We start from the raw sequence: 15127 nt of genomic DNA, 5'->3' as shown, positions 1-15127 counted from the left end.
TCATGTAGGAAATAGATGCCAGAGTAATTGGACAGTACCTGGGGAACTGAGGCAGGGGAATCACAAGTTTGAGGCTAGCCTGGGCTACATAGTGAGACCCTGCTTCAAAAAGAGGAGTGGGGAAAGAAAGACAGGAGGCCAAACCTGAGACTTTAAAGCAAGCCTCACAATGCTAAATGCTGCAAAGAAACCAAGCAGGAAGGAGGGAGGGGGCATTGGCAGCCACTTCGGCTTTCCTTCACAGGACAGCCGCTCCTCCCTGCTCCTTCCCCGTGCCACTGTCAGCATCCCCCAGTGTGATATCGCTTGCAGGCTCCAAGAGCAATATTGGCTTTGAGGCAGGTCCCAGCAGAGCCCTCCGGTGGGGGCTGGGATTAGTAGCCCCTAGTTTCCTAGGGGCTCGTCCTTGGGGCTTTCCTTCCTATGGGGAGGGTTGCACTCTGACTCCTGGCAGAGGGGGAGGGTATACACAAGTGGCCTTTGATCGCATCAGACCCCCAGCATTCGCGTTGTTTTTTGTTCCAAATCCCAGGCCAGGATTACATTCTGCTTTGCCTCCAGCAGGGAAGTTGGTGGGAAGGTGGGGCCTGTGTGTGTATGGCTCTCCTCTCTCTCTCTCTCTCTGTGTATTAGCATATATATGTATGTGTTTATGTGTGCATCTGTGTATGTATGTGGTGTATTTGTAGGCATGTGTGTATGTATATGTATACACACGCATGTGTGTGAATATGTATGTATTAGAATGTGGTTTAATATGCATGCAGGTGTGGTTATGTAGGTGTCTGTGTATATATGTATATAAATGCATGTGTGTGAATATATATGCATGCATATGTGTATATGTATGTGTATATGCATGCATATATGTAAATGTGTCTGGGTGTGTTCTGGGTAAAGGGAGGAAGGCTCACATCAATCCTGATACTCTCCAATAAAGTTTCCTGTTCACTTCCTCACAAGTTTTGGTAGCAGAGTAGCACAGCGAGAGCATGCATGGTCTATGGTCAACCATTACCAAGCGCAGGACACAGGACCTGCCATCCTTCCAGGAGCAGGTCCAGGAGCCACTGTCCTTCCTAGGCTGCTGGTCTGACTACCCAGAACTAAAGAGACAAGAGTACTGTTCTGTTTCAATCCTATAAGCAATTTAGGGGAGAGAGGGTTTAATTTAGCTACAATTCCAAGTTATAGTTTACTACTTCAGGGAAGTCACAGTGGCAGGAGCTTGGGGCATCAAGTCATATCACACTCACAGTCAAGAGCAGAGAGAAGGGAATGCATGCATGCTTGTGCTCCATTCTTATTTGGTACATGCTTCTTGCCAAGGGAATGGTGCTGCCCACAGTGGGCTGGGTTTTCCCAAATCAATTAACTATAACAAACCCCAGCCCAGACATGCCCACAGTCTGACCCAATGTACACAATCCCTTTCTTTCCAAGTGACACTAGGTTGTGGTGACAATTTAAGCTTAAGGGCCCCAAGGCGGGGCCTGCATGCTGAGTGTGTGTGTGGAGACAAAGAGGAAGTGTGGGACTGTGATTTGAGACATGTTAAGTTAGAGGTGCCTAGGGGACCCCAGGAAGGCCTGCAGACTATCTTCTCTGGGGTTCTCAAAGGCTCCTGGGGGATAAGTTCTGAGGAGAAGCAAGGGATGCCAAGAAGAAAGCTGGAAGTGCATGCTGGGAGAGGAGACAGCTATCGTTAGCTTCTTCCAGATGAAGAAGTTGAGTCAGCTTTCCCCTCGGCTGCCTACAGAGCTACTGCACAACACACCAGGGAAGCAGGAACTGGCTTGGCTACTCCGCTTACAATGGACTGCCACAGCCTGTCTTTGGTATCCATAAATACCACTTGTATGGCTTCATGACGCTTGCTCACAATGGTGTGCCTACAATTCTGACCTCGTCCCACATCAGTGGTGACCTGTGTTTGTAGTGCATACTCATGTGTGCCTCAACTCCCCTTCAAGGAAGGACTGGGGCTTCAGGGAGGGATAACAGTCAGCCTCCAGCTGTAAGGCCACTGGGGGTGTGGGTCTCCCACCTGTGGGCAGAGCAGCCTTGCCCTACACCAGGGAGGCCCACTGGATATACCAAAGGCTTGGCCACCCTGTCCCATCTAGGGACATCTCTGGCAGCCATCTGGCTGCACAGCTTTAGGGCTGCCTGAGGGTGTTGCTGCTCCACCTCCTGGCTCCACTCTCCCAGTGCTCTCCTGTGTGGCGTGACTCGGAGGTGTGCACAGCAGTGGGGACCTGAGCCAACACTGTTTACTGAAGCACCTCAGGGTCGCCCTGCCTGAGCTCTTTCCAGGTGAGGACAGGAGGCCCCAGACATGCAGGAGGGGGTCCAGGCCTGCAGCTACCAGCAGGGAGACATGCATGGAAAGCTAGCAAACTTCCTGACGCTGGGGCAGCACAGCTGCATTGAAAAGGGTCCAGTAGATGGCTCAACAGGTAAGCGCGCCTGCTGCCAAGCTTGAAGACCCAAGTTCAAGGCCATGACTCATGGTGGAAGGAGGGCCAACCTGTACAAGCTGTCCCCCGCCCTCCACATGCGGTAGTGCACTCCACCCCACCCCCAATGTAAGTTTAAAAACTTTTTTTTTCCCAAAGTGTCCATCTGCCTGCTGAGTGTGGAAGAATCCAGGGCCGGGCAGCAGGAAGTCCTGGTGTTCAGCAGTGCCCAGGGGCCCCAGGGCAGTCAAAGGGACTTCCCCGTGGCTGGGGGCTGCCCCATGATCCAAAGTGCTTGCCCAACACCTAGGTGGGGGTGAAGAGGTGGGGTGAGGAACCAGGGAAGCAAGAGCCACCTGTTTGTCTTGCTTGTGGCACTGAGTTAACACTCAAGTGTCTGCCAGTGTGGATGATCAGAAGCGGCGCCTGCTCAGTGAGGTGTCAGCGGTGAGGTGATGAGCGGTTCAAGAAGGGGGGGAAACAACGAAGAGGAGAGGGAACTGAGGAGGAATGGAGCATGCCAGGAGTGGACACAGGGCAGCTTTTCTTCATGTCTACCTGTCTTACAGAGTGACCTCTGCTGGAACAAGGCAGACCCTATCCTGGAGTCAGATGCCTCAATCAGACAAGTGACTGCCCAAACTGTTGGTGAGCTGCTGCTAGTGAGGGGCTCGTCCATCAGGGCTGGGCGGGCAGCGACGCCCTGTCTGGGAGGGCAGTGAGGTGCTTGCTTGGGTGCAGAGTTGATCAAGCACTGAAACCCTCACTAGCCAAGACAGAGAATTTAAGTTTTAAAAACCAAACTGGGAGTCAGGTATGGTGGTACACCCTTTAATCCTAGCACTTGGGAGGAGAGGCAGGCGGATCTGAGCTTGAGGCCAGCCTGGTCTACTTAACAAGTTCCATGTTAGCTAAAGCTACATACATACCTTGAAAAAAAAAAATGGCAAAGTATAGCTTATGGCAGCTTACAGCTGCCTGTTTTTGAAAAGCTCTGCTGGAGCCAGTATTAGAATCAGCTCTTGCTTTTGAAGCCACAGCTCACCCCACCCCAGCCCACCACAAGTGGGGCCTTCAAGTCCTGCACAGTAGTATTCTGTGGGCATGGCCTGCTCATCTCATTTACCACATTTTCTAGGAGGCACCCTGCATTCCAAGCTCTAAAGGAGCAGCCACCACTTGTGACCACAAGGACGGCTTGCGAGAGCAGTTATAGGAGACAGTGGTCCTCTCAGGGTTGAACGTGTCGGTGTTGTACTTCCCTGGCCCTGGCACTCAGTCACTTTACGCCTGCCTTCATTTCCACTGTGCCCGTTGCTTCCTGTGCAAAGACCTTGGTGAACCTCCACTGGGCCAGCACTGTCAAATCCTGGGTCTGAGTCCCAGCTACCATTCCTGGTGGGTCAGATTTCACAAACAGGTTGGGCTTTGCACCAAGCTGCCGGGGCTGTTGATTCATCTCAGCAAAAACACTTCTTGCTCCTATGTAGACTGAGGATCTGGAGCTGCACAGGTCCCCTGGGGCCCTTTGAGACTCCAGTTCTGGGCTAACTCACTTGCATCACAGGCAAGGGCTGGGAGCAGGATAGCACTCCTGCTGGGCATCCACTGTGCTCGTCGCCTCCAGCAGCCGCTCTCGCAAAGACTTATCCGCGGTGCTGCTGCCACCATGAGGCCACACACTAGCTTTACCACATGCTCACTACTGCTTCCTCCCCAGGCCACTGTCCCGGCTGAACGCAGCAGCAGCCTGTGGATGCCTCTCTTTTACTCTTATCCATAACTCTCGGTATGCCAGCAACCAATGCACCAAAAAACGCTGACGCTGTCACCCAGTTAAAAACCCTAGGATGCCCACAAAGAAAATTATCTTCATGGGGGACGCTGCATGAACTGGCCCTTGTCTACCCTCCTCATCCATTTCTGCTCTTCCTCCTCAAGTGCTGCATGCCAGCCACATTGGCCTTAGCCCACAGGACTTCCCACCAACCTCCTCACCCATGACCATGCTTCCCCTGGAATACCTCCCCAAGCTTCCCAACTGCCCATTTTCTTCACCCCTTTCCTCACCACTGAGACCGCCATGCTTTCTGTCCTACAGGAAAGGAGGCACAGCCCCTGCCTCCTTCCATATCTCCAGGGCCAGCACAGGGAAAGCTTAGAGATCTGCTGACCCTGTGGGCTTCACAGTCTTCATACAACCACCCTTACTATATGTATATGTGAGGAAACTGAGGCCAGGCCTTCTCAGTCACGTTGAAAAAGTTATTGCCAGCTTCTCTGGCCCTTAGAAGTCTTTGAAAATGTTACACAAATTGGTGTCTTATAAAGTCAGCCATATCCAGTCTCACTTCCTGTCAAATCGTGTGGTGGCTCACACACGCAAATCTGAGGCAATCTTGGGATAGTTTCGGACCGTATTTCACAGAAATCCTAAAACTCACACATACACCAGGAGTTGCTGCAGTCGCTACACTCCCTCTTCAACCAGACTTAGCCCAATCCCTGCCAGCCAACAACCGATGTTCCATCTCCATACCTCCTACTAATATAAAAATCATTCTGTGAGTCAGTGAGATGGCTCAGTGAGTAAAGGATATTACAGCCAAGACTAATTATTTGAATTCAAACCCTAAATCCATATTGTAGATTTTATAGTGTAGAACCAGAGACCTGATGCTCAAAAGTTGCTCTGAGCTCCACACACACACAAAATAAATATAAGAAGATATAAAAATATATTCATAGCAGTTGTTTCATTTCTTACAGAGTCAGTTCAAAGCCAGGCACGGTGGCTCATAACCTCCACCCTTGCTGAAGCAGGAGGGTTGCTATGAATTCAAGGCCAGCCTGGGCTACTCACTCAGTTCTGCCAAGAACAAGCCTTATGTGCATTAAACCCCTGAGGACAGTGAGCCACAGATGACCACTTAAGGACCCCGCAGCCTTGCTGAGGTCCAGCCACGTCCACAGCATCCATCACTGTGAGCGTCACCACAGCACTGTGCTACCCGACCATGGACCGCTTCCGCCCTCTCAGGCGCACCTCATCTAACTTCTTCAGCACCGGACTGGACTTCTTGGATGAGGCACTGTAGCTCTTGAGAAATTCTTCAAATACAGCCTCGGTGTGGGGGTGAGTGCTGAGGAAGGCCTTCTCCAGGACATAGAGGTCAACACCTTTATCTTCTGGCAGTCCTGAAACAAAACTCAGCCCAAAGTCAATGAGCACGATGTGCAGCTGCTCCAGGGGCCGTTTCAGGAGCATGTTGGAGGTGGTGAGGTCCCCGTGAATGAGGTCCTGGTCATGCACTCTAGCCAGAACCTGCCCGATTCTCCTGGCCAAGCCGAACAGGCATTGGGGGTCTTTTTCAGTCTCCATAGTGGATTGAATATGATCCCGAACAGTCACCGAGTCTTCAATTTCTTCCATATATAAGCAGTTGGAAGCATAGTCCACAAAGAAGACAACTGGAGCAGCTATCCCTGCAATGGACACTGGGTTAGCGAGTGTGTTCCTTATGAAGGCGGGCTTCCCCCCACGCAGGTGTTCAGTCTACATTCACCTACTTTGAAACAGGGTCCACGAATGTGTGGGAAATGATTCAGCTTATCCAGAAGCTTGCCCTGCTTAAGCCCTGCAGGACTATGGCCCGAGAGCAACCCACCTAAGTCTGGAAGTATCAAAGTTTGCTCCTCCTTTCTCCAGCCATCTTAGGACTGGAATTCATTGTTACTCCCTAAAACAAACAAACAAACAAAAAAAACACAAAACAAAAAAAAAAAAACACAAGAAGCCAGAGGAAAGCATCCAACAGTCTGAGCAGTTTCTACCTGACAAGGACACAGACAGAAGGCTAAGTGTGTGTCATCTCACAGACTCATCTCTGTCGAACAGGTGGGTTCAAATCCCAGCTCCTCCTTGTTAGTTGTGAAACCTCAAGGTTTCCTTAGCTACTCTATGCCTCAGTTTCCACAACTGTAAAGTGGTAGCAATACTTCCAATTAACTCCAGGAGTCTCTCCTGAATGCCAACCATGTTCAGGACACTTTCCTAGAAACTGGAGACCTGTCAATGAGATTGGAGGTAGCCACCATTGTTTTCTGATAAAACTTAGAAGGTAAAACAGAAAGTATAAACACTACTTTATAACTCCAGTAACTCTGCCAGGGCAAGAAAGTACTGGCTTGTCAGGTTTCACTAGATTGCCTGGCATCTTTCAGTGTTCTGGTGCAAAGTAGGCACCTAAAAACCAGTAGGGAGAAAAAAAGCAAAGGAACAGTGCTTCTGGGCCACAGACAGGCCTCCTGGTAGCTGTGGAAGCTCGGGCACTTTCCCTCTTTGTGCCTTAGTTTCTCTGGAGGATAGTCTTTTGTTTTTGTTAGGGGTGTAAATGGTTTTTAAAGAAAAACATAAATGATATTGTTAGGCCCAGCAAGAGCCTAAATATAAGAAGGTATGAAGAGAACCCAGGAAACTAATCATCCATCAATGCAAAATCGAAAGAGGTTCATTTTGACCATTGCGCAATGGGGTCACCCCTGCTGGTCAGCAAGGAGTGGCACCAGGAGACAAAGACCTTAGGTTTGTAAAAGACAAGGCGTGGGAAATTCTAGGGGTTGCCTTCTTGGCAATTCATGATTGAATTAAGTATTTAACTTTTAAAATAATTGGTTGGTTCTGGGCACCCTTGTTTGGTCAGCCCTGTCGTAAATATCTGATCTTCAAGTCAGTTTGGAATTTCCTGCCATATGAGATATAGCCACAGTTACAGGTGGGAGAGTGATTAACTCATACCATGTCTGTTCTGAGGAGTGGGGGTTACAGGCTTTGGATCAAAGGTCAGGAGAAGGACTGGGGCCATTTGGCCCAGTTTCCAAATAAAGCTCATCTCACAGGCGCCAGCCGGTGATTTTCTCTCCATTTAGCAGAGATCTCTGCTTGTTCTTTTCCTTATCTCTGCCCTCACAGATGGCTAATGTCAGAAACTTTTACATTCCTCAGCTCTCTGGAGAAGCACTAAGAGGCTTTAATTAACATGGACCTAAAACTTGAAAATATAAGTTATAAGGCAATTAAAGAAACATAGGTTACAAAGTTAAGTCTGATTCTTTCAATATAATGAAATCAGACGTTTATTGACCACCATGTCAGCATACACACAGGTGATGCATACGCCGTAATGGTCACATCAGCCCTGAGATTCCCTTTACATAAAAGGAAAAGGGCCACGTGGGAAGCAGCCTAGGGAGAATCTGAATCCAGAGATACGAGCTCCAGAAACGGGCCCGTCGGGACACCTGCTACTTAAAAGCTACCAGATGGAGAGGGGAGGACGGTAAGCGGAAATGATGAAAATGGGGAAACTGAGGCTCCGGACGCTAAACGACAAGTTGAGAGACAGCTGCGGAGCCGTGTCCTGAGTTCATAAGCACTGCCGTCCGATCCCGTCCCCCGGGCCTCGGAGCCCCGTCTGTCCCATCCGGACCGTTGTCCCAGACAGCCCCCCGTCCCGTCCGCCTCACCCGCGCGGCGGCAGCGGAGCAGCGCGCGCGCCTCCTGCACCGTCCGCCGCCGGCCGAGCCGCGCCTCCAGCGCCGGGTGCCGGTAGGTCTTAGGGAAGCGGTGCTTCACCACCGCCGCGCGGCCCTGGAAACGGCCGCGGAAGACGCGAGCCTCGGCGCCCTGCTGTACCAGCTCCAGGCCGCTCAGGAAGAGGTGGCACCGCTCGCGGGCCGCGGCCAGCGCCTCGGCCTCCCCTTCAGGCTCCGGCTCCGACGACGCGCTAGCCATGCCCTCTGCTTCTGCAGACTCAGCCGCGCCGCTTCCGTTCGGTTCGGAAAGCCTCCGGCCTCTTCCGGCACGAACACCGCGCCCCCAACACACTGCCGCCCTGAGAGAGTGGTTCCGCCTCCCGACCTTTCCGACTCAGCCGAGCCTCTCCGGACGCGCTATTTGGTTCGTCCCCCAGCTCTTCGGCTATTTCCGTGAGCTCTCGGCAACATTCGGTCAACAGCTTCTCACTGATCGGTTTTCTCCGGAAGTTCGTTGGTGATGCTCAGGCTTTGGGACCCGCCTCCAAGTTGGAGGTTCTTTTGGGAAAACTTTTGTGGATGTTCTGCTCCTTTCTACTAGTTTTTCCTTTCCTTTTCCTTTTTTCTTATCTTTTTTCTTTCCTTTTTCTTTCTTTTCTTTTTTCTTTCCTTTCCTTTCCTTTTTCCTTTCCTTTCCTTTTTCCTTCCCTTTTTCCTTTCCTTTTCTTTTTTTGAGACAGGGTCTCACTGTGTAGCTCAGGTTAGCTTTGAACTCGTGATCTTCCTTCTTCAGTCCATGTAAATATGCTTGGTAAGCCCGGAGGAATGAAGGGGCTAGGCAGAATTTTCTAACCGGCGACACCACTAGTGCCTAGCATCAACAGCCAGCACCATCTCTCGAGTTTCGGTTTCCTCGTCTTCAGAATGAGGGTTCCTGGTTCTTCCGGGGGCGAAGCCATCTCAGAATTAAATAAGAGGCTGATTACGCGGCGCTGGTGGATAGGGGCCCTCTTCACATGGCCTCTGAGCTCCCTGCTCCTGCCCCACACTCCTTGGGCCCCTGTTGAAATACAGAAGAGAAGGTCCAGGGTTGCTATGGCACCAGCATCCTGGCCCTGTGGTCCCTGGGTTTCGTTCATACTCACGACAGGTCCCTTTTCATACATCAAACTCTGTGTGGGCAGAATGTGTTTTCCAGCAAAATTCACCCAGGACCGGTTCCGTTCATATTCCCCCAGTGCTCAAGTGTGTGGCTTCATTATCGTAATTGTGTCCTCACGTCCATCTCTATGGTGACCAAACTCTTGCCTTAGAAATCTATGCAAAGGCGCTGATAGAGCCAGGCTTGCTAAATCAGGCTGGATTAGCTCCTTAAACCAGCTTCAAACCATCCAAAGACTCCCTACTGTGCTGAGGATAAAGATCTAAACCTTAGTTCAGCCACGAACTCCTTATAGACCCTTCCCCTCGTCAGCGCCCCCCTCCCCTCTGCCCAGAGCACCTGCTGGGCAGGGAGAGGGAGCTGTTCTTCCACGCCCTCCTCATCACCGAGAGCCCCATAGAAATCCTTTATTTTCAGGTCCAGGGTCACTTCCCCAGACAAGCCCTTTCTGGTCTCTCTGAGGAGTCCAGCTTTTATCAGCCCCAATTTTCTAGTTTCCAGCCCTGTCTCGGATTCCCTTTGTTTTTGGCAATGCGACTGCTTGATTGATGCCTACTTCCCACTATGGAGCTTCCCACTATGTAGCTAGTGATCAGACAGAGGACTGTGGGGTTCCCACCCTTCCCCCGGGGACGGAGAGGTGAGCACCGCTAGAGTGTCTTAGGGATAAGAGAAGGAAAAAAAAACAAAATGCTGGTGTATACCTGTGATCCCAGCACTCACAGACTGAAGCAGCAGGCTGCAAGCCTGATGCTTAGTGAGCCTGGAGATGCGGATACTTAAATTCAAACTTTGACCTTTTAAAAATATTTGTTATCTTTTTTTGTGTGTGACTTTTTTTTTTTCTAAGCGCTGAATGGTGAAGTGGAATTGATGGCTTCTTGTCTATCTGAGTGCTGAAAGGGTAGTTAGCGATGTGGGTGGAGACCTTAATGGCACTGAATGAGAGAAAATGAGTTGGCTGGGGTGATGGGAGACAGGCCGGTCCACAGCTGGCCCCTGTAACTTGGCAGGAGAGCAGGAAGCTGATGATCAAGGGGGATGGCTGGGTCCCTCTTCATTTGGTCATTTCCAGGAGCAGACAGTAGTCAAGTGCAAGTTTGAGTGTGAAGTCATGTGTTCAAGCTTCATCCCGAAATACGTCAGAAAGGGGTGAGGTAGGGATGAGAGACTGCCAGTGAGAAGTGGGTTGGCCAGCTATGCTAGGGAGCAGCGAATATCCCACTGAGAACAAGAGCCAGCGAAGAGAGCCAGTGCCCTATTAGGGGAGAGGTCCTAAGAATATGGAAATTTTGTCCAGGAAGAGGAATGGAAATGGGTTGAAGGCCCGCAGCAAAGAGTGACTCCATCTAAGACAAGGGCTGTCACTAACAGCTGTGAAAGCTCGCCTCATAGCTAGCTCTGAACATGTAGCGTTCCTAGCTTGTTAGAATTCTAACACTGATGTGACTCCTATGAACTCAGAGGGAGTTGTGCTATTAGGAGGTGTGGCCTTGTTGGAGGAAGTGTGTCACTGGGGCCACTCTTTCTTCCTGCTGCCCGCAGTGGACACGGATGTAGAACTCTGAGCCACCTCGTCAGCACCACGTCTGCCAGTGTGCCACCATGCTTCCTGCCATGATGATAATGAATTAAACCTCTGAACTATAAGCCAGCCCCAATTAAATGTTTTCCTTTATATGAGTTGCTGTGGTCATGGTGTCTCTTCAACAACAATAGAAACCCTAATTAAGACAACTGCCACTAAAATCAGGTCTAGGCACATACATCAGTTGGTAAGCAGTTACCTAGCCATTTGCCTTATCACTGGCAGAAGAGACAAACGGCTGTCTCTGGTGCCTATTACCATACCAGGGCACATGCTGGCCCCCAGGCTCCCTCACAGAGTCCACGCTGGCACCCTGGTTCTTCTCAGATCTTCTCCCTTCCTTACCTTAAATTTCTCCAGCTCATGGGCTTGATGGGCACGAAGCCCAGCACTGTATAAACTGGGCAAGGTGGCACACACACACCTGCAACCCCAACACTTGAGAGACCGAGGCAGGGCAGAGCTTAAGGTCTTCTTTGAGTTTGAGGCAGGCCTGGGCTACATGAGACCCTGTCAAGGAGGTGAAAGGTATAGGGGAAGTAGAGGAGAGAAAAAAGGAAAGGCAAGACAAGAAAAGAAAAAAAAAAAGAAGGCTCCATGGTAGAAGAATGTACACACTAGGCGTCAGGTTCCCTGGCTATGGCAGGCTGACCTCCAGCTCTGCTGCTCAGGGGAGTCCAGACTATGGTTGTCAAATCCCTTCTATGATGTCATGAAGAACCAGCCTGCTTCCATCTTAGGCTTGAAAGCCATCTTATAATAAAGACAAACTAAGTTCATTCATTCCTGTTTATGATTAAGCCTCTGTGTCTTAAGGATTGGGCTATGTCCCGGCTGAATCTTAACTACAAATGGTTCTGGACTGCTCATTCCAGGAGTGGCAACCATGTCTTTGTTTCAGGGGTCATTATGGCTAACTGGTCATGTTTATGTTCTGCTCCTGTAACCCACCTATTTTGCCCACCAAATCCCCCATTTGGAAACCCCCTGAGCTATGACAGCCGTGTCTTTCTCACATCTAGGGCTCTCTCTCTAAAATCCCTACTAAGGGTGTGACAGCTGGCTGGCCAGTTCCAGGTACACACGTAAAATAAAGCTTGCTTTAACAAGACAGTTGTGGATTTGCTCTTCATCCTCGGAATCTTCAGACAGCTTTACAGACAAGACCATGCAGATCGTTCCCTCTGCCCCTCTGTGCCCTGCAGAATCCACAGGGCACTGTGTAAATGAGTGGGCAGGGCTGCCTGCCTCATGAACAACACGGACAGCTGGCTGTGCTCTGCTGCCTCCTGCCGGGGACCTGTAGCCTTCAGTTGGCCACACTCCTCAGCACTCCCTGCTGGCCAGCTCGCTCCCTCATTTGTGAGACTTGTGGACTTGCACGGAGACTGTTGTTTGAATTTGCAATGCCTGCCTCACCTATCAGCTGGCTGGGCCCTTTTGCTCTATCACAACTTACAAGTTAGGAATGGCTCTTCTGGTGTTGGCAGACGGGGACTCATGTGTGCCAAAAGCTGATGGGTGTGGCCGACTGAGGCTTACAGCTTCAAGTCCTGACACCAGGAAGCTTGAGATTCCAGGCTCTAGCGCCAAGACCTATGGCTCCAGGTGCCCACGTTAGAGGCTTGTTGCTCTGGCTTTGGATTGCCAGTGGCCCAGCACTCCACAACTAGTGTGTTTCTCGGCTCTTCATAGCAGCAGTCAGGATCAACTAGTGTCACGGTTCCCTAGCCTCAGTGACACAGGGGAAACTGGAATAAAGTTGATGCTCTAAAGGATTTTGCTTAGAAAATATAAAGTCTCAGGGTTAGTGTGGTGGTTTAAATGGGAATGGCCCCATAGATTCATGTGCTTGAATGCTTGGCCATAGGGAGTGGCCCTATGAGGAGGTGTGGCCTTGTTGAAAGAAGTGTGTCACTGTGGAGGCTTTGAGGGTCGTATATGCTCAGACTACGCCTGGTGTGGCAAACAGTCTCCTGCTGCTGCCTGGGGATCCAAAGGTAGAGCTCTCAGGTCCTTCTCCAACACCGTGTCTGCCCACAGGCTGCCGTGCTTCCTACCGTGACAGTAATGGACTAAACCTCTGAAACTTTAAGCCAGCCCCAGTTAAAATGTTTCCCTTTATAAGAGTTGCTGTGGTCATGGTGTCTCCTCACAGCAATGAAATCCTCACTAAGACAATTAGTATTGCTGTGAGGAAACACGAGGACCAAAAGCAACTCAGGGAGAAAATAGTTTGCTTGGATTATAAATTCACATTATAGTCCATCGCCATAATTGAAGTTTATGCTTTCTGTTAAGGTTTCTGTTCCCAAGATTGTCCTCCAGTTAGACTCAATTCCCACAGCAAAGGGAGACAAGCCTGACTTCCGATGTCAGGGTCTAGAATTCACTGGCGGAAAGACCCAGATTCACGTAGTATGTAAAAGCAAAGAGTATGTATTCTGCAGAGTTCCAGCATGCAGGGGAGCTCAAAGACCCCTTTTAAAGCCACAAAGGGGAATTCCTACTGTGGCTACGTAACCTTGATTAGGATTGGCTGGTGCCCCAGGAGGCTACATAACACTGATTGGAACTGGCTTGCTCTTCGGAATTAAGTCCTCTTAACAACCCAGCATTAAGTCCATTTTCATATCAAAGAACATGCCACTCAGGGGACCTCACCGTAGAACAGCCTTCAGTCTGCTGTCAAACCCAGGTTCTCCTATGGAAAAAAATATTTGAATGAGCAACACTGGCGAATTTAGGAAATTGCTTTGTCATCTTTTTTAAATCATTAGGAGTGTGGCTTGAGGCCAGGACTTAAAAGAGATTTAAGGATGATAGTGTATGTATAATGTATATGCCCAAGGCCTATATACACCGGCAAATTTTCCTGTTTGGGGCTGGTTTCCTTTTGTATGTTAGCCAGGATTAGCGAGTGCTATTATTAAAGGGTTTTTCCTTTATTAATCTCTTAAGTGCTTGGAGTGATTTCTCACTGGGAAAGCATATTTATTCTTACCACCAGGTGTCAGGACACTCAGCTCCCATAGTGGCTATGGCTACCCGAGCCTCAGGTGTCAGTGCTCAGCGTTTACAGCAAGTAATGTTAGCTTGGGGCTTTGGATGCTGGAGCCCTTTTCCTCAGGATTTGGCAGATCCCAGGAACTCTTCCAGAGACAGGCCTGTAGTCTCTGATCCTAGCTCTTCATGGTCTTCTCCATCCTTCCACTGGCCTTTGTCATCTCCCAGTCTCTTCCTCACCACCTCTGAAATTCTGGACTAATGAGGAAGGGCTCCCCATTCCATTTTGAGAGAGCACACTGATATCTAGGTTCTGCCTTTGGCGGCCATTGCAGGATGTCTGGAGCAGACCTGATTGGAACAAGGCCTCCTGGGGGGCAGGAATTCTGGCTTCAGCCACACTGATCCTTAAGGCTACAGTTTCCTCAGAGTGAGCATGGGTATCCAAAACAGCCAGCCCACCATCAGAGTAATCCAGTCACTTGCTAGAAAAATAACTTCTCAGTTAATGGCTCTCCTGCCAGGCTTTAAGGTCTGAGGGAGGGTCCTGTCTGCTGCCGCTCACAGGTCTGAATAGTCCTGCTCTAGACGGTTTTACTCTTTAGAAAACAAAAAAAAAAAACCCAAACAAACAAAATAACCTATTAAGAGAGTACTTAGAAAAGAAATTTAGACTGTTAAAACTAACAGTTATTAGAACTAACAGTCTCTAAATATTGAGAAGTTGTTAACAATGCTTAATGGTACTTAGCTCCTGCCTCAGTGCCCTGGGGAGGGTTGGATCTCTCTGCCTGTCTCATTTTGTCTACAGTTTTCTTATGGGTCTACACCAGGACATTTTCTAAGCCGGTAATTAGAGGACCACAAGGAAAGCAAACACCACTCAACAGCTGTCACTGATCATTGGCTGTGTACAGGGCAGATTCCATTCAGGTTTTATTCTGAACCTCATGCTGGAGCAAAGAGTAAAATACAAGAGACTTCTAAAAAGTTTCCATTCATGTGGTTTCATTTTTGTGGGGGTGGCAGAATAAATAAATCAGAGCCTTAGGGTGTCCAAGGTCACAGGTTTGTGTGACTGATGTAGTGAAGTCTTTTTTTTTTTAATTATTTATTTATTATGTATACAGTGTTCTGTCTGCATGTACACCTGCACCCCAGAAGAGGGCACCAGATCTCATTATAGATGGTTGTGAGCCACCGTGTGGCTGCTGGAAATTGAACTCAGGACCTTTGCAAGAGCAACCAGTACTCTTAACCTCTGAGCCATCTCTCTAGCATATTGTAGCTGTGTCTTAGAAAGGCAAACAAGCCCCCATCCTCTCACCCCCAGTTACTTGTGTCTGTACAGTCTGGTTCACACTTTTTTTCCTTTTA

The 15127-nt window shown here is 49.6% G+C and overlaps 1 protein-coding gene across 1 annotated transcript; it reads right to left on the bottom strand.

The window, feature by feature from the left end:
- Positions 1 to 5178: 5178 nt before the first annotated feature.
- Positions 5179 to 8337, bottom strand: Tp53rk (TP53 regulating kinase). Its single transcript, XM_021638149.2, has 2 exons — positions 7986 to 8337; positions 5179 to 5945 (listed from the first exon to the last, which is right to left on the bottom strand). The coding sequence occupies exons 1-2, from the start codon at positions 8251 to 8253 to the stop codon at positions 5467 to 5469; spliced, it is 747 nt and encodes a 248-aa protein (XP_021493824.1). The 5' UTR covers positions 8254 to 8337; the 3' UTR covers positions 5179 to 5466.
- Between the last annotated feature and the right edge of the window lie 6790 nt (positions 8338 to 15127).

Source organism: Meriones unguiculatus, chromosome 4 (assembly GCF_030254825.1).
Source record: "Meriones unguiculatus strain TT.TT164.6M chromosome 4, Bangor_MerUng_6.1, whole genome shotgun sequence".
Lineage (NCBI taxonomy): Eukaryota > Metazoa > Chordata > Mammalia > Rodentia > Muridae > Meriones > Meriones unguiculatus.
Note: the sequence above shows the minus strand (reverse complement) of the source record. Positions and strands in the feature narration are given on the sequence as shown.